This window comes from Geotrypetes seraphini, chromosome 6 (genome assembly GCF_902459505.1).
Source record: "Geotrypetes seraphini chromosome 6, aGeoSer1.1, whole genome shotgun sequence".
Classification (NCBI taxonomy): domain Eukaryota; kingdom Metazoa; phylum Chordata; class Amphibia; order Gymnophiona; family Dermophiidae; genus Geotrypetes; species Geotrypetes seraphini.
This window is the reverse complement of record NC_047089.1, coordinates 63,040,777-63,060,161: the sequence shown is the minus strand read 5'-3', so window position 1 is coordinate 63,060,161 and position 19,385 is coordinate 63,040,777. Positions and strand designations below refer to the sequence as shown.

The 19,385-nt window shown below is 44.3% G+C and overlaps 1 protein-coding gene across 2 annotated transcripts in view; it reads left to right on the top strand.

The window, feature by feature from the left end:
- RB1 (RB transcriptional corepressor 1) overlaps positions 1-19,385 on the top strand; it is a 382,409-nt gene that overhangs the window by 137,487 nt on the left and 225,537 nt on the right. For both annotated transcript variants that reach the window (XM_033948118.1, XM_033948117.1), the window contains one exon: positions 14,199-14,401. In XM_033948118.1, coding sequence (XP_033804009.1) covers positions 14,199-14,401 — 203 coding nt within the window. The remainder of the gene's footprint in view (positions 1-14,198; positions 14,402-19,385) is intronic.

The window sequence follows — 19,385 nt, the reverse complement described above, 5'->3', positions numbered from 1 at the left end:
TTATGATATGGTTTGTTTTTATTTTATATATGTTTTAATTGAAGTAGACAGTTTAGTTTTTTTGTAAATGGTATAAAAATGTTTTAAATAAATAAATATTCCTTTACACTAGCCCTCAGTTACAGCCCCTTATCCTGTGCAGCTATTACCAGGATCAAGAATCGCCTCCTCTGTATTACATCCAAGATTATTATTTCTTAGATATACCGTACATCAAAATTTGTCTAGACGGTTTACAGTCAATAAAAATATTTAAAAGCAAAAGTTTTAAAAAAATTCCACCATATGATAATAAAATGTGAAAGGGGGAGGTTACATATACATAGAAACATAGAAACATAGAAATAGACGGCAGATAAGGGCCCACGGCCCATCTAGTCTGCCCACCTTAATGTCCCTCCCCTACCTTTGCCCTGTGAATAGATCCCATGTGCCGATCCCATTTTGCCTTAAAATCAGGCACGCTGCTGGCCTCAATCACCTGTAGTGGAAGACTATTCCAGCGATCAACCACTCTTTCAGTGAAAAAGAATTTCCTGGTGTCACCTCGTAGTTTCCCGCCCCTGATTTTCAACGGATGTCCTCTTGTTGTCGTGGGACCCTTGAAAAAGAAGATATCTTCCTCCGCCTCGATGCGGCCCGTAAGATACTTGAACGTCTCGATCATGTCCCCCCTCTCTCTGCGCTCCTCGAGCGAGTATAGCTGTAATTTGTCAAGCCGTTTTTCGTATGGTAGCTCCTTGAGTCCCGAGACAATCCGGGTGGCCATTCTTTGCACCGACTCCAGTCTCAGCACATCCTTGCGATAATGCGGCCTCCAGAATTGCACACAGTATTCCAGGTGGGGCCTCACCATGGATCTATACAATGGCATAATGACTTCCGCCTTACGACTGACGAAACCCCTTCGTATGCAGCCCATGATTTGTCTTGCCTTGGACGAAGCCTGCTCCACTTGATTGGCAGACTTCATGTCCTCACTGACGATTACCCCCAAGTCTCGTTCTGCTACCGTTTTTGCTAGGATCTCGCCATTAAGGGTATAAGACTTGCATGGATTCTGGCTGCCCAGGTGCATAACTTTGCATTTTTTGGCATTGAAGTTGAGTTGCCATGTCCTAGACCATCGCTCCAGTAGGAATAGGTCATGCATCATGTTGTCGGGCACTGAATCTTCGTCTGTTGTGCATTTGCCCACTACATTACTCAGTTTGGCGTCATCGGCGAATAATGTTATTTTACCTCGAAGCCCTTCTGCCAAGTCTCTTATAAAGATGTTGAATAGGATTGGGCCCAAGACTGAGCCCTGTGGTACTCCACTAATCACCTCCGTCATTTCGGAGGGGGTGCCATTCACCACTACCCTTTGGAGCCTACCTCCAAGCCAGCTCCCAACCCATTTCGTCAATGTGTCACCTAATCCTATAGAACTCATCTTGCTCAGTAACCTGCGGTGCGGTACGCTATCGAATGCTTTGCTAAAGTCCAGGTACATGATGTCCAGGGACTCCCCAATATCCAGCTTCCCCGTCACCCAGTCAAAGAAGCTGATCAGGTTGGATTGGCAGGATCTCCCCTTAGTAAATCCATGTTGTCGGGGATCCCGTAGATTCTCCTCATCCAGGATCTTATCTAATTGGTGTTTGATTAGAGTTTCCATTAGTTTGCTCACTATCGATGTTAGACTCACTGGTCTGTAGTTTGCTGTCTCCATCTTGGAGCCTTTCTTGTGGAGTGGAATGACGTTAGCTGTCCTCCAGTCCAACGGGACGCTGCCTGTACTAAGGGAGAGGTTGAAGAGCGCAGACAGTGGCTCCGCCAAGACATCACTCAGCTCCCTTAGCACCCTGGGATGCAGGTTGTCCGGCCCCATTGCTTTGTTAACCTTGAGCTTTGACAGCTCACCGTAGACACTGCTGGGCGTAAACTCAAAGTAACTAAACGGGTCAACTGAGCCAACCCTTGTCTGTAGCTGAGGGCCGAGCCCTGGCGCTTCTCGGGTGAAGACTGAGCAGAAGTATTCATTTAATAGTTGGGCTTTTTCCGAATCCTTTTCCACATAGTCTCCGTCTGGTTTCCTAAGACGTACAATCCCGCCTGAGTTTTTTCTTCTATCACCGATATACCTGAAGAAGGATTTATCTCCCTTCTGGATGTTCTTTGCTAGAGACTCCTCCATGAGGAATTTAGCCTCCCTGACTGCTGTTTTGAAGGCTTTTGATTTGGCCAGGTAGTCTGCTCTAGAGTCCTGCTTCCCCGATTGTTTGTAAGAGATGAATGCTTTTTTCTTCCCCTTGATCAGGTCTGAGATCTCCGCAGTAAACCACTGTGGCTTATTGTTCCTTCGCCGTTTACTTACTGATTTTACATAGCGGTTTGTTGCTTCTTGTATGGTTGCTTTCAAAGTCGACCACATGTCTTCCACGTTATCGGTTTCTTCTTGGCTTTGTAGCGCCTGGTGAATGAAGTCTCCCATTTCTTTGAAATTTGTGTCCTTGAATTTGAGGACTTTGGTTAGTGTAGTAGATTTAGTGAAACCTTTCCTGATATTAAACCATACCATGTTGTGGTCACTGGAGGCCAATGTGTCGCCCACCGAGACCTCTGTGACACTTTCTCCATTGGTAAGTATCAGGTCCAGTATTGCCTGATCCCTTGTCGGTTCCAACACCAGTTGCCTGAGGCTTGCTCCTTTCATAGAGTTTAATAGCCTCCTGCTGCTGCCGGAAGCAGAGGTAAGTGTAACCCAATCCACATCAGGCATGTTGAAGTCACCTAGCAATAATGTGTCTCCACGCAAGGTGATATTTTCTATATCTTCGATTATTTCCATATCCAGGTCATCCTGTTGTCTTGGGGGTCTGTAAATTACGCCAAGATACAAGCATTTGTCCTTCCCTCTGGCCAAATTAACCCAAAGGGATTCCCCAGTATACTGGACATCTGAGATTCTCGTAACCTTAATGTCATCTTTAGTATATAATGCTACACCCCCTCCCATCCTACCCTCTCTGTCCCGGCGAAGCAAGTTGTAACCCGGTATGACCATGTCCCACCCGTGGGAGTCTGTGAGCCAGGTTTCGGATATCGCCACCACATCCAGGTCGGCATTCCTTATTTCTGTTTCCAATTCCAGGATCTTGTTTCCTAAACTGTGTGCGTTGACGTACATAGCCCTCCATGTTATATTTTTGTTACGTCTCAGTGGGGATATTCCTGTTTGAGCTATTTGAACACCTTTAGCATTGTTTGTGTTATTTGTGCTTTCCTATATTACTTGAGACTGACATGACAGGGGAGGAAGATACAGGAGGTGGTAAAAAAATACATTGAGATAAAAAAATAAAAAAATAAAGGAGAGAGGGGAATGGATAGAACATTGGGAGTTAATTCATCTCTAAAGAGGCATTTTGAATTGAAAATGAATATTATTCCAGGAAAAGAAAAGGGTTCCTGGATTAGGTATTGTAAGCATCCTTGAATAAAAAAGTTTTGTCCTGAATAATGGGAGAGAAGACTCTTGTTTTATTTGCAGGGTAAGAGTGTTCCAGAGTGAGGGCGCTGTGACTGAGAAAATAGTTTTTCTGATGGTGTCATAGAAGATTTCTCGGATGGAGGAGACAATGAGAAAATCTTGATAATTTGAGCTTAGTGTATAGGTTGAAGCGTAGGGGATTAAATATTTGCCTATAAAGGCAGGAATATGGTGTTTGATTTTATTGGTGAGAAGTAGAATTTTGAATGTGATGCGGTGAGGGATTGGAAGCCAGTGGGCATCATGTAGAAGCGGAGTGACGTGGTCAAATTTTTTTGCATGGTAGATAAGTTTAACGGCAGTATTTTGTAAGATTTGTAGCCTGTGTATCTCTTTTTGCTTTATACCCTGGTAGAAGGTATTAAGGTAATCGATGTTGGAAATGATTAGGGAGTGGATGAGAATATTTAGAGAGGGAGGGTTGAGTAGTGATGTAAGAGATTGAATGAGTTTTAACTTGTAGAAGCATTTACTGACTACCGAGCTGATTTGCTGGTGTGTCTGAGTCATAATTCCTCCACCATGTGACTCAGATTTGCATAGAGCTGTGTGATGTGCAGAGGAGGAAGTTCAAGCAGCACTGGTGGTAGTCATGGCCAAGGCATCAATTACAAAAATGCCTTTAAACAGGCACAGAAATCCCAAAAGTTCTCCATTTTTGTTACATCTTTGAGGACATCGTCAAGTTTTTTGCTGCTTTCTTTGGCGCAGAGAGCCTCTTGATGTATTATGCAGTGAAATTGAATCAGTGGATGTTTTGCTTCCTTAGCAAAAAAATGAATGAATCCTGATGTTGTCCCCACCATGCTAGGTGCTCCATCGCTAGTAACTGAAACCACTTTTTCTGGACTTATGTCTAGTGATGAAAAAGCCTCCATCACAGCATTGTGGATATCTATCCCTTGTGTTCTTCCAGGCAAAGACAGCAGTTTTACCAGCTCTTCTCTCATGATGTCACCAGTAGCATAACGCAAAATGAGCACTAGTCTTGCATGGTTAGTAATATCTGTACTTTCATCCAAGCACATGGAGTAGAAGGGTGCTTTTTGTAAGTCGCAAGTAAGCTGTTGACTAACATCAGCAGCCATTCGCAGAACCCTATCTTTTGCAGTATTTCTGCTTAGCGGCATCTCGGAGATGCGCTGCACAATTTTATCCTTGTTTTGGAAATCATGGAAGAGTGAATTACTCCCAGCCAAAATTGCCTTTTTGATAAAATCTCCATCAGAGAGGGGCTTACCATGTTTTGCCATGCACAGTGAAATTTGAAAGCTGGCAACTGTAAGATGATTAGTTTTTGAAAGATAGTTGCTAAAACTAAGAGACTGGGAGTGATATTTCTTTAATTTTCCTACAAGGAACTCTTTTCTTTGAGCTAAACCAAGTTCAGCAACACTGTTATGGTTGGTCTCAAAGTGACGTTTGACACTTGATGTGCGAGACACAACACTTTCATTACACATAATACACAATGCTTTCCCACTGCGTTCAATCACTCCATATGTCTCTGTCCAGGCCTCTTGGAATGGTCTTCCACTATCTGTTTTTGCTGTACTCATTTTCTTTGTTCAAGACTTCAAGTCTACAAAAAGATAAAATTTGTATAATAAAAAAAATCTAATGAAGTGCTGTATACAAATTAGAGGTCTGCACGGGAACGGGGATCGCGGGGATCCCGCGGGTCCCGCGGGGATCCCGCGGGTTCCCCCCCTGGCCCACGGGACTCCCACGGGGACGCCCCCTGGCCCACGGGACTCCCACGGGGATGCCCCCCTGACCCACGGGACTCCCACGGGGACGCCCCCTTGCCCACGGGACTCCCACGGGGATGAAAACAACCTACCTAAATTCTGGCGATGCAAGTCTGGCGTCGCGTCGGGAAATAGCCATGTTGAGCAGTGAGCTCAGCACGTACACAGATGAAAGCCTTGCTTGCTGATTGGTCCGGCGGCCCCGCCCCACCGTGCCGCCGGACCAATCAGCAAGCAAGGCTTTCATCTGTGTACGTGCTGAGCTCACTGCTCAGCATGGCTATTTCCCGACGCGGGCATTAGGCTGTTTTTTGTCATTTCGGGTGGGGGATGGTAGCGGCAGCAGCAGCCTGAAAAAGAAATCATCCTGGCCGGGTTCGGTGTCATGCTCCGGAGCTTCTACAGCCTTCCTATCTCCCTCTCCCTTCTACCTGCGGCTCTCTTCGGCAACTTAGCAGCAACGATCGACACAAGCTTCTGGCGTCGGGGCCTACCCTCTGCGAGTCCCGCTTGTTTCAACTTCCTTTTTCCACAAAGGTGGGACTCGTAGAGGGAAGGCCTCGATGTCGGCAGCTTGTCTTGATCACCGCTGCTGACGAGTTGCTTAAGAGAGCAGGGGGGTGTTGCCAGGTGCAGGTAGAAGGGAGAGGGCCAGATGCAGGACTCGTGGGTGAGGGAGGAGAAGAGAGAGGGCAGAGAAACAAAAGGAAATATTTCATACTGGGCTGGGCCGGAGTGGAGAGAGGGTGGAAAGATTCTGGCTACAGGGTGCATTAACAAAGGAAAAAGGGGGAAAGCTGAAAATGGAGATAGTGACACAAAGAAGAGAAAGGGTAAGCAGGACCTTCTGAATAAGGATAGAGATACAGAGGGGACATGAAGAGGAGGTGAAATAGAGACATAGAAGTAATGCTGAAAAAGTGTGTGTGGGGGGGGGAGATAAAGACATTGAAAGGGCAAATGGTGAATATGGGGTAAAGACAAGGACAGAGACAAATGAAGATTCTGAAAAAGTGGTGAGATAGGGATATAGGTGAGATGGACACAAAGAAGGGTGATGCTGGAAAATAGGTGGAATGGTAATTCTGACAGACACAGAAGGGAAATGCTGGATCAAGGAGAGATGGGGCTCAGGCTGGATGGAATGAGGAGAAATGCCTTGTTGGCCCGGAACTTCCTCTCCTACGTCAGAATTGACGTCAGGGAGCGGAATGCTGGTCAGCGCGACGCTTCTGCAGGGAAAGCTTGGGACAGCGGTGGCTTGGGGACTATTCCCCGATGGCGGTGGCAGCAAACCGAGTGGCTTTGGGGGAGGGCACGGAGAAAGAAAGAAAGGGGGCAGACAGAGAGACAGAAAGAAGGGGGAACAGGGAGACAGAAAGAAAAAGTTGGGGGAGAGAATGAGGTCTGGAGGAGAGGAAACATACAGGAGGCTGAAAGAAAGGAAGAAAGATTGGATGCACAGTCAGAAGAAGAAAGTGCAACCAGAGACTCATGAAATCACCAAACAGCAAAGGTAGGAAAAATGATTTTATTTTCAATTTAGTGATCAAAATGTGTCTGTTTTGAGAATTTATATCTGTTGTCTATATTTTGCACTATGGCTCCCTTTTACTAAACCGCAATATTGTTTTTTAGCGCAGGGAGCCTATGAGCATTGAGAGCAGCGCGAGGCATTCAGCGTAACTCCCTGTGCTAAAACCTACTATTGTGGTTTAGTAAAAAGGGAGGGGGTGTATTTGTCTATTTTTGTATTTTGTTACCGAGGTGACATTGCATAGAGTCATCTGCCTTGGGAAATGTATATGGCAGATATCTTTGTTTTGTGTTCAAAAGAAAAGGAAATGCATTTCTGGTTTTATTTCTACAGTGTTGAAGTACTTGTTGGCCCTTGCTGTGACTGGTGGGGATCCCCAAGCACCGCCAGCAGAGGACCTCCTCTAGAGATGGTCAGAACTCCCCTCCACCAAGCGCAGCAGTCGCTGGCAGCATCCATGAGCCACTGAGGTGCCAGCATCTGTGACTCAGGGACGCTACTGCTGCCTGCCAAGCTTGGCAAAAGGGACCCCAGGCCAACTGCAAAGGAAGTCCTCAGCTGACAGTTTGTGGGTTCTCATCAGCTGAGTATTTATATTTTATATTTACATTAGAGGTTCTGGTAGAAACCCATTTACAAAGTATGTATTCTTCCCAATTAATATTTCCAAATTAATAGTCTCTTTGCTTATTTGTAAATGGGTCTCTACCAGAGCCTTTAATTCAGTAGCATAATTAAATAAAATAACTATTTCTGAAGTTTATAGGGAAGGATGGTGACGGAGGGGATTCCTCGCGGGGACGGGTGGGGACGGAGGGGATTCCTCGCGGGGACGGGTGGGGACGGAGGGGATTCCTCGCGGGGACGGGTGGGGACGGAGGGATTCCTCACGGGGACGGGTGGGGACGGAGGGATTCCTCACGGGGACGGGTGGGGATGGGTGGGATTTTGGCGGGGACGGGTGGGGACGGGTGGGATTTCTGTCCCCGCGCAACTCTCTAATACAAATCCGTCCCCATAAAAAAATATGTGATTGGGGAATTTTACTAATTGTAAACATCCATTTTGGTCAAAAAATATACTGTCCGGGTGAAAACCGGACTTGTGCAACCTGAGTGTATGGGAAAAGGACTTTTATTTTTCATTATTGGAGCCTTTTGTTATTTTATTATGATGTTTACAAAAGCACTGTGAAGGGCCACATATACACTTTACTGTTTTTTGCTATATTGAGTTTTCCATAAGGTACAGCGCAGAGGATTAGTGTGTTGGTTGTTCACAGAGAGCCCAGCCCTCCTCTCAGCTTACTGAACTTCTCTATGCAATCATCATAAGCAGCTTTTTTTATTTCCTCAAATTTAGCATGTCCCCCAAGGAAGATACAGAGGTTTTTACAGAGGAGCACATTATTAGACACATTAACATCCCCCCATATCCTCACCTCTCTAGCATGGGAGCACTAGGAACTGTTCCTGATTACAGATGTCACATGTGGAGTCACACTACAGCCTCACTGAGTTCCTGTGACAGACTCAGTGTGAAGCTTCTCTTCCTCCCCCCACTTCCCCCTCACACACTGCCTGGCTCATAGGATACTAAGGGGAAGACAGGCAGGCTAAACATCCACTCACAGGACTGCAGCCAGCACAGGAGGATGGGCCGCGGCCCACCGGGACAATGCCCGGTCCTCCCAATGACCAGTCCGGCCCTGTTGCCAGGTGAGCTGCAAAGCAGACACCGGCACACTCGCCTCCCGCCGCGCCGCATATCTTAATTGCGGACTAGAGAGTTGCGCGGGGAGAGAAATCCCACCCATCCCCGCCAAAGTCTCACCCGTCCCCGTGAGGAATCCCACCTGTCCCCGTGAGGAATCCCTCCGTCCCCACCCGTCCCCGCAAGGAATGTCCTCCGTCCCCGCGAGGAATCCCCTCCGTCCCCGCCCGTCCCTATAAACTTCAGAAATAGTTATTTCATTTAATTATGCTACTGAATTAAAGGCTCTGGTAGAAACCCATTTACAAATAAGCAAAAAGACTTTATTAATTTGGAAATATTAATTGGGAAGAATACACACTTTGTAAACGGGTTTCTACCAGAGCCTCTTTTGTTTATAAATTTTTATCAACACAACTAATATACTACTTTATCCTGAAGCAAAAAAAAAGAAAAAAAGAAATAGAATTCTTTTCCTACCTTTGTTGCCTGGTTTCTGCTTTCCTCATGTTCTCATTCTGTTCCTTCCATCCACTGTCTCTCTTCCTTCTGCATCTTCCATTTCCTCTGTTACTGTGCCTCTCCCTTTCTCCCCCCTTCCAAATTGGTCTGGCACCCATCTTCTTCCCTCCGCTCCCCCCATAGTCTGGCATCTCTGTCTTCTTCCCTGCCAGCGTCTTCTCCCCACTCTCTCTTCCCCATTTCCTTTCAGCGTCCATCTCCCCCCCATCTTCCCCATGTCCTGTCAGCGTCCTTCTCCCCCCTTCTGTCTTCCCCATGGCCTTTCAGCGTCCTTCTCCACCCCCCGTCTTCCCCATGGCCTTTCAGCATCCTTCTCCACCCCCCCCGTCTTCCCCATGGCCTTTCAGCGTCCTTCTCCACCCCCCCCATCTTCCTCATGTCCTTTCAGCTTCCTTCTCCACTCCTTTGTCTTCTCCATGTGCTATCAGCGTCCTTCTCCCCCCCGTCTTCCCCATGTCCTGTCAGCGTCCTTCTCCCCCTTCTGTCTTCCACAAATGCTTTCAGTGTCCTTCCCCCCACCCCGTCTTCCCCATGTCCTTTCAGCGTCCTTCTCCATCCCTTTGTCTTCCCCATGTGCTTTCAGCGTCCTTCCCCCCCGTCTTCCCCATGTCCTGTCAGCATCCTTCTCCCCCTTCTGTCTTCCACAAATGCTTTCAGTGTCCTTCCCCCCCACCCCGTCTTCCCCATGGCCTTTCAGCGTCCTTCTCCACCCCTTTTATCTTCCCCAGTGCTTTCAGCATCCTTCTCCCCCCTCCTTCTCTCCCGCCCCGGGTGCAGCACAGCTGGCAGGTCCCCTTACTTTTGTGGCACTTCCTCGACCGACAGACTGACAACAGCCCCGGTCTGACAAACCTCCCTGCTCTTAACCGCAAATCTAAATTTCCTTCTTACAGCTGCTGTAAGAAGGTAATTTAGATTCGCGGTTAAGGGCAGGGAGGTTTGTCGGACCAGGGCTGTTGTCGGTCGGTCGCGTTAGCGCCACAAAAGTAAGGGGACCTGGCCGGCTGTGCTGCACGCGGGGTGGGGCGGACCGCCCCCCTCCCTTGGTAGCCACTCGAGCCACGAGGCTACTCCTCCTTACCTACCCTGCCTGCAGCACAGAGCCGAACGGAAGTCTTCCCGACGTCAGCGCTGACGTCGGGAAGCCTTCCGTTCGGCTCTGTGCTGCAAGCAGAGCAGGTAGGGAGAAAAGCCGCGCAACTTAGTACATCCAGCCCCGCAGGAACCCCGCGACCCTCGGAGGCGTCCCCACGGGATCCCCGCGACCTGTGCAGTTCTCTGTTGCGGACCTTCCCGCGTGCCAGCTGCAAGGCCTTTGCGTGCCACAGCTGGCACGCGTGCCATAGGTTCGCCATCGCTGGTATAGAGGTTTAAAAAAGGGAAATGCGTTAATGAAGTCATTAGGTTCAATCTAACCATTTATTTCTGCATGAATTTAAACAACTAAAAAAAAAGATAAATATAGCTCATCCAGTCATACAAGAAATGGCTGTACAACACCTCTAATAATGTTTTGATCACTAGGTTCCTTCCTGAGGTCTCACTGAGGATATAAAATAGATGCTATCCCCACTTCCAGACCTCTTCCACATAATTTATGGAGTGGTGTTACTGAGCCTTGAAGGGCACCTGTGTGATTGATCTTTATCTGCTTCTTTTTTATTTTGCTATAGTGCAAAGTAAGAGCTAGGGCAAAACAGTATAGGTAAAGATGCAGGTAATAATTAGCAATGTATTAAAAATATTTTATTTTTATTTGCTTATAATGTCATTTGAAAGCTGCTTGATGATAATACAACTTTAATTTAATTCTTTATAACGTGTGTGTCTGTGTGTTGGGGGGGACAACACCTATGTCAACAGTAAAGTTAGAATAGGGTCATTAAATCCAGTGGTGTACCTAGTATATATGACAGCCAGTGCTAATCATTTTTTTAACAACCCCCTCCTCTATATAAAAAAAGATATTTTTTAGTAATAATCCATGAGTCACACAATAAGGGTGCATCTAGGAAAAGGCAGCATCTTAAACACTGCAGTGAGCACTAGAATACCAACACATGCATTGGAAAACTAAACAAACCAGATCCTACAGTCAATTGATCCTGTAGTCGATGCTAACAGAAAGCCATGTCCTTTTCATACACACAGAACACAGATACACCCTCGCCCAATATGGAATATTCACAAACTAAAAATAGAAATATGTAGTCAAAAGTTAAACTGAACCAAGAAACCAGACTCTGCATACAATGCAACACCACAGAAAGTGACACATGTCCCCTAATACTGTGCAAAATATAAAGACAGTAGATGTAAATTTGAAAAAAAACTTCTACATAAGTCACCACTTTACAAATTAACAAATAGAAATAAAACAAATAATGAGAAATATGAAAATACCATTTTATTGGACTAATCCATTTTTCAATTAGCTTTCAGAGGCCAAATCTTTCTTCAAGACAGTACAGTAAACAGCTGTTATGGTATCCTGTCCTGATCTGAGGAAAGGGGTTTAGTCCCCCCCAAAATTGCCTTATTTCCATTTCCTATTGATAAATTTTAATCAATACAGTTACAATACTACTTGATTCTACCTAAAGCAAAAAAAATATTTTTTTTTACCTTTTGTCGTTTCTGCTTTAGTCATCTTCTCTTCACTCTCTTCTTTCTATTCAGCATTTGTCCTCGCTCCCTTCCAGGCAACATCTGTCCTCTCTCTTTGCCCCTTCCACCCAGCCTCTACCCTCTCTCTACCCCTTCCATCTACTGTCCACCCTATCTCTGCCCCTTGCATCCACTGTCCACCCTTTCTGCCTTTTCCATCCAGTGTCTGCTCTCTCTCTCTGTTCCATATGGTATCTTCCCTCTTTCTATGTCTCTTCAGTAAACTCTATATCCTGTGCCCTTTCTCTCCTTTGTACATGATTTATTTCAGCTTCAACCCCTCTCCATTTTTTGTCTCCACCCCTCCCCTATGCTCTGGCATCTCTCTCTTCTCCTTTCCTTCCTTCCTTCCTTGCCACTCCACCCCATGGTCTGACATCTCTATCTCCTTCCCTTCTCTCCCCCCCTCTCCAGTATCTGCCTCTCTCTTTCTCTCCGTCTTTCTTCTGTGAGGAGATCATGTTGATCTTGAACACTGAATAATTCTTCCATATTCCCCATATCACTGTACTGTAGTCTGGTCCAGCAGACTGCTTTGGCACTATTACATGGGTAATAGTAAATTCTTTATGCATCAGCTTTCCACACAGAATGCCACAAGTCTCTATTTCTTGTGCTGTGTTTACATCTGCCAGCAGCAGAAACTTGTGAGACAGATCCCTTGGCAATACTACACTTCGGAGCCCTTTGACCATCTGGTTCTGTATGGCTGCAGGCTTTAAAGCTCTGTTTACTGGAGGAGACTGTCCAGCATACATAGTTGCATCACTCTTAAGAATCTGATCAGAGATTACATTAGACAAGGTGGTATTTTTAGGCATGGAAAAACAGGACATGTTCTCCTCAATCTGCTCAGATGCCCTTTAATGTTCGTCTGATCTCGGGCTAAATCTTGCCTCCTGAGCTAATCTTCAAAGGAGAGCGGAGTGAGAGCCATATCGGCAGTGACATCCGTTTTGGGCCGCATGTTGTGCAGGGCTGGACTAAAGCAAGTTGTAAGCTTCCTTCCATCGCTGACCTATCTTCCAGCAACGGAGGGAAGCTTACAACTCGCTGCTCTTGCTTGCTTCGGGCCTTCCTCGTTGCCGGGTCCTGCCTTTACGGAAACAGAAAGTAGGCAGGACCCGGCAGCGAGGAAAGCCCGAAGCAAGCAAGAGCAAGTTGTAAGATGACCTGTCTCCTATAGCGAACCCATGCTCCGGGGCGTGTGCATGCCGACTTCCCTTCTCTTCCCCCCTCGGGACGTGACTTCCGGTTTCGGAGGGAAGCGGCATGCACGTTAGAGCCCCGCCGGGGAGCATGGGTTCAAGTCGCTTGCTGGCGTTAAAAACTAAAAAAAAAAAAAAAAAAGTCAGGCTCCTGCGATTCAGGCTGTGCCGAGTCAGCCCGGTAAATCTCCAAGCCGGTGAGAAGGTTTTTTTTAAAAAATGTTGAGCAGAAGGCAGCAGCAGCAGCAGGATTGCGATCGAGATTACAGCCGGGCGCTCATCTAAATTAGCTGGGCGGAGCGCCCGGCTGAAAGGCCCTGGGGAGAACACTGACAGTTTAATAGAAGAGGCCCTCAGTAGTGCACTCTCTGTTTAAATTGGACAGATGTGAGCATATAACAGAATATTTTATAAGGTTATATTGACTGAAAGTAAAGGATAAGATCCAGTACAAGTTACTGGGGAATGTCTTTATGTGCTTACAGAAGTTAGCCCCTAAACACCTGGTCCAGAGTATCTTGCCGCGTGAGCCGGCTCGACTGCTCCACTCGGTTGAACATTGTGATCTGTTTGTACCATCTGTGCGGGAGTTAAGGATTTCCTCTTCCAGAAACAGTGTCTTTCACTGCATTGACCCCTGGGAGTGGAACAACCTTCCATGATATATTCTCCAGCAGCAAAATGTTCAGAACTTTAAGAAACTGCTGAAAAAAGACATCTGTTCTGTAAAATGAAATATAGGGTCTGAGTTTGGCTAAGGGAGAAGGAGTGATGACTCTTGAATGCTTAGTGCTGGTCATGTATGTGTTCGATGGTCTGGTTTGTTTTATTTGGTTATTTGATGTCTGTTATTGAGGCATATTTTATGCCTTATGGAATTTTATATTTTGATATATGCATGGGTTTTCGTCATTGATGTGACATGTATGTAATTTGATTTGATATGTAAGTATGTAATTTGTTATAATGTGTCTTTGAAGTGTTTTGTATGATAAATGTAAATCTTTTATTTTGTATGTTAATGTGTAACTCACCCTGGATAAGGGCGGGTAAGAAATAAACACACATTCTTTTCCAATATTACACACTTGCAAACCAGTAGACATTAATTTGAAATGATTTCCCATCATAGTATGTATACTGCATGCACTGTATTGCCATTTGAGTATAATTTCCCATATTCCTCCTTTTTGCCTTTTGTTTCCCCCTTAGATATGTAAATTTCTAAGAAATTTTGAACTAATTGCAATCCTCATTTATTTCAGGAAGTGCTTTTGAGTGTGGTGGCAGCAGTTCAGAAACAGATTTGACGTTTCCATGGATACTCTATGTATTTGACTTGAAAGCCTTTGACTTCTACAAGGTGATAGAAAGCTTTATTAAAGTAGAAAGCAGCCTATCAAAAGCAATGATAAAGCATCTGGAACGTTGTGAGCATCAAATCATGGAATGCCTTGCATGGAAGTCTGTAAGTACCGACTTAAAACAATTAAACCAAACTCAGTCGTATCCCAATACCTGTCTGGTGGTGATGATTTTCTACTTTGTTACCAATCTGAAAGCTTCTTGATTTCTAGCAAAGTTAAAGTTTCAGCAGCAATTTTTCAAGCTTGAGGGGTTTTGTGGTCAGGCTGATGATCTCGTGCAGTGCAAGACTAGTAACAAAGCAGTATGTTTATTTATTCATTATTAATATATCATCATTCTGTCATCAAAATGGTGTACAATAAGAATAAAACAAGAATTAGAACTCCATAAATCAAACAGGAAAGAGAAGAAGATAGATACAGAGAAAAAGCAGATGCTATAATAGGCTTTGAATAGCACTGAGCTGGGTCACCAAAAGCCTTGTAAAAAAAAAAAAAATCAAAGCTACCTTAAATTTTATAATGCTCCTTCACATTGAAGATATGAGGAAAACAAATTCCAGCACAAAGGGCCATAGAAAAAGAGAACAGAATTGCTAGTTAATGCCAAACTAGTAGAACAAACCGAAGGTTCAAAAAGCCTACAATCCCATCTTATCCACCTAATGCAGAGTGGCCAGGATCTGGTCATGACATGGGTGGGCGGAGGTGTGCCTAACTGATAGCACATGGTACTGATCCATATGCTTGCTGCCATGATTGATGATAGCGTAGGCAAACTTGCTGCCACCTCAGGAGTGGGTGTCGAGGGGTTGTGGGTAATTCAGTTAGGCACACCTCTGACCACCCATGTCATTCCCAGATCCTTCCCACTCTGTGTTAGGTGGCTAACATGGGACTGAAGGCTTTTTGAACCTTTGGTTTGCTCTACTAGTTTGGCATTAACTAGCAATTCTGTTCTCTTTTCTATGGCCCTATGCTCTGGAATTTGTTTCCCTCGTATCTTCAATGTGAAGGAGTATTAAAAAATTTAAGGTAGCTTTGATTTTTTTTTTTTTTTTTTACAAGGCTTTTGGTGACCCAGTTCAGTTTATGCATAGCCTATTATAGCATCTGCTTTTTCTCTGTATCTATCTTCTTACAGCTTCAACCCCAAGTGCACCCCAAGGGCATTAGGTTTTGCATTATCATCTGCTTTGATGCCCGGGGAGATGAGATTAAATATATATATATATATCTTTCTTTTTTTTTTTTTTTTTGCTTCTGTGTTTTCTTTCCTGTCACTATATATGGAGTTCCTTTCCCAAATTAATATTTATAATACTGCATTGATCCATGTGTTGGAAAATGGCGGTATATCAAGAAACAATAAACCATACAATGAATATGTATCAGATTCATGCACTACTGCTTTGGTATGTAAAGCTATATCATGCATGTTTATTATGACTAACTGGATGTGCCCATAGACTGAGTTGAGAAGTACCGGACTAGGTGATACTCCATAGTGGCACGTTTAAAACAAACAGGAGAAATATTTTTTTCACTCAATATGTAAAATTAAGCTGTGGAACTCTTTGCCAGAATAAGTGGTAAAAGCTGGGCTTAAGGATTTGGACAAATGTCTGGAGAAAAAGTTAATATACTGCTGAGGTAGACTTGAAGAAAGCCACTATTTATTCTTGTGGTTAACTAGCATGAAATCTTATCACTTTACCTGGACTGGTCACTGTTGGAAACAGGGTCCATCTAGCCCAGTATCCTTGGTCTGACCCAATAGGTCAACTCAGAAAAGGTAATAGTACAGCAGTTAATTACCTTCATGAAACTGGTTATTGTATTACATCCTATTTATTTAGATTCTGTATAGGGCATAGTACAGACACTACTGTATATTAGTGAATCTACAGTATTTTGGATAGTGTTACTAACAGCTCTTGCTGTTTGTCATGCCTTAGCTTTGGAATTAACAGTACAGTTTTGGGTTGATTTGTGGTGTTCTTGTCTGAACAAACTTTCATATTAAGAAACAGTACGTCTCTGAATTTAAAGAATAGGCTTAAGTACTAAGTCTCTGACTTTAAAGCAAAAGTTACTTTCAAAATAGCTTCAGTAATATGGAACTCTGTCTTCCGAAAGATCTAAGAGAGGAATTATCCCTACCCCAGTTTAGAGAACGTTTAAAAGCTTGCTTCTTTAAGCAAGCTTATGGGACTGAATTAGAGGAAGGATAGTTTGGGAGTATTTCAAGTGGCTGTGTTAGTACTATTTTGAAGATTTTAGTGGGGGGTTTTTTAACTGGGCATTCTTTGGGGTGGCTAATGGGGCTTTAATCTGTCCAAATAACGGTGTTCCTTTTTTGTTTTTATATTGTATACCACTGAATTTTGCTAAAGAGTAATATAGCGGTATATAAATAAACTTGTTACTTGAGTTTCCATATCAGTCAAATGTCTCTACAACCGGAGTTCTTAACATGGGGTCCATGGACGGGTTTCAGGGGGTCTGTGAGGGTCAGATAACATTTATATTCACTATACAGCCCGGCACTGTTGATTTTCCTCGCAGATAACGAGAGAGTAGATGTAGTAGTAAAGGTAGTAGAAAACATAGTAGTAGTAGATCTGTTTTACTTTGCACAAAAGGATTGCATTTCATAATTGAGTGGCCATTACTTTTTGTATAAAAAAGGAGTGGGGTTTTTTTTTAGATTGTTTAAAGTTTAATAATACTTTTTTTATGTCATCTACTGTATATATGAGACAATAAAATCTTGATAAAGTGCATTATCCCTTTCCTTTACAAAGCATCCGCGGCTGTAACAGTTGGACGCTCTTAGGAATTCTATGAGCATTAGAGCTGTTACCGCTGCAGCCGGCGCTAAAAATGCTAGTGCAGCTTTGTAAAGGAGGGAGTATATCCATTGCATGCAAAGTTGTGTGTATTTATGTGAATATTTCTGGGGAAGAGGGTCTATAGCTTTTATCAGATTCTTAAAGGGGTCCTTGACTTAAAAGGTTAAGAATCACTGCTCTAGAATATCAGAAATACTCGCATGCAATGAATTTGATGAAAGAGGAGTACCATCATCTGTCCCTTTCGTAGCTTTAGGTAGAAAACAGGTTTGAGCAATCAGTAGTAGATTAATAGATGGTAACTTTAATATTTGAGTCATACGAGTACAGTGGTACCTCGGTTTACGAGTGCACCAGTTTGCGAGTGTTATGCAAGACGAGCAAAACACTCAGCAAACTTTTGTCTCATAAACCGTGCACTGCCCCGATAAACGAGCACTCAGCAATGATGGCCCAGGGGTGAGTACCTGCCTGTGGGAGCTTCACAGTGATTCGAAAGTGGTGCCTTCCTTGCCTCGGGGTCCCCATGCGACTGCCCTCCTGCTTCGGCGATACCTCTGCCGTCCGTCAGCGCTCTCCCGGCTCCCATCTAAACCGGCCGCCATCCTGAATGAGCATGCGCGACTTCACCTCTCTCTTCTCCCAAGTCAACCGCTGCCCCGACAACACGCGCAGGACGTCCTTGTATGTGGTGAGCATGTTGTCGGGGGAGTGGCTGACTTAGGAGAGGAGAGAGAAGTCGCGCTCATGCTCATTCAGGATGGCGACCGGTTTAGATGGGAGCCGGGAGAGCGCTGACGGACAGCAGAGGCATCGTCGAAGCAGGAGGGGCAGTCGCATGGGGACCCCGAGGCAAGGAAGGCACCACTTTCGAATCACTGTGAAGTTCCCACAGGCAGGTACTCACCCCTGGGCCACCATTGCAAACTTCGGTTGTGGAACGAATCTTCTGAGTTTGCATTAAAGCCTATGGGAACTTTGCTTTGCAAAACGAGCATTTTGGATTACGAGCATGATCCTGGAACGGATTATGCTCGTAAACCAAGGTACCACTGTATATTGTATCAATAATTCCTTAGGTAACCTTAAAGGGACCCTCAGGAAAATGATCAATCTCAAATTAGTAGATCGAACTTGATTTTCCAAATTTTCACGTTTGAATCGCATATTAATATTAGGACTGTATTTCAATTACAATTTTAATCACAACTAATCGCACAATTAAAGTATGTTTATTTTTTTTTCCCCACTGCAGCAACTTGTGCCTTCCATTACGCAGAGTCCCAAGAAACTGCAGTGGGAACAAAAATAACATATCTTTAATTGTGCTATTAGTTGTACGATTAATCGTGATTACACATTTTCATCAAAATGCAGCCCCAAATAAAGAATAAAAAGTAATGGAAAGATAAGAAATACAAATTGAAAAAAGATTCTAAAACAGCATGCAAAATAGCTATAAACAGCCTTAGGGCTCCTTTTACAAAGGTGTGTTAGGGCCGTAATGCGCGCTAAATTGCCACGGGTGCTAGCCGCTATCGCCTCCTCTTGAGCAGGTGGTAGTTTTCTGGGTAGCGCGGGCTAATCTGGTGCGTGCACTAAAAACGCTAGCGCACCTTTGTAAAAGGAGCCCTTAATTTCAACGGCCTATTTCAGAAATGCAGTTCTAATTAATATTCTCTCTGTTTCTCTTATGCTCACTTCTTTGGTTTTAATTTTCCAAACTCAGGTTTACGGCCTCTTTTACAAAGCCGTGCAGCAACAGCCCCAAAGCCCTTTAAATCTCTATGGGCTTCGGGTCCGTTAGCGCGGCTTTGTAAAAGAGGCCGTTAATTATTATCTACTTTAGTCTTCAAGATTTTTAGCTGTATTTGATGTGAGACGATGGACTGTTTCTTAATACTAAATTTAAGATTTTCCCAGATATTACCAGAGAGACTCAAATGAAGAGGGATTTCTTTTGCCTTGTCCTGGATTTGTCCAATTGAGAGCTTTGTTTTTCTTGAAATTCCGATGTAAATCCATTGTAAAGTTTAGATCTTTAAGTATATTTTCTTTTCAGCTGGCGCAATTACCAGCACAAGTGTTAATAATAATAATAATAATAATAATAACTTTATTCTTCTATACCGCCATAATCGCGTGACTTCTAGGCGGTTTACAACTGAAGAGAGCTGGACAATCAGCGAGTTACAAAATGCAGATAGTTAGTGAAATTACAGTATACAGA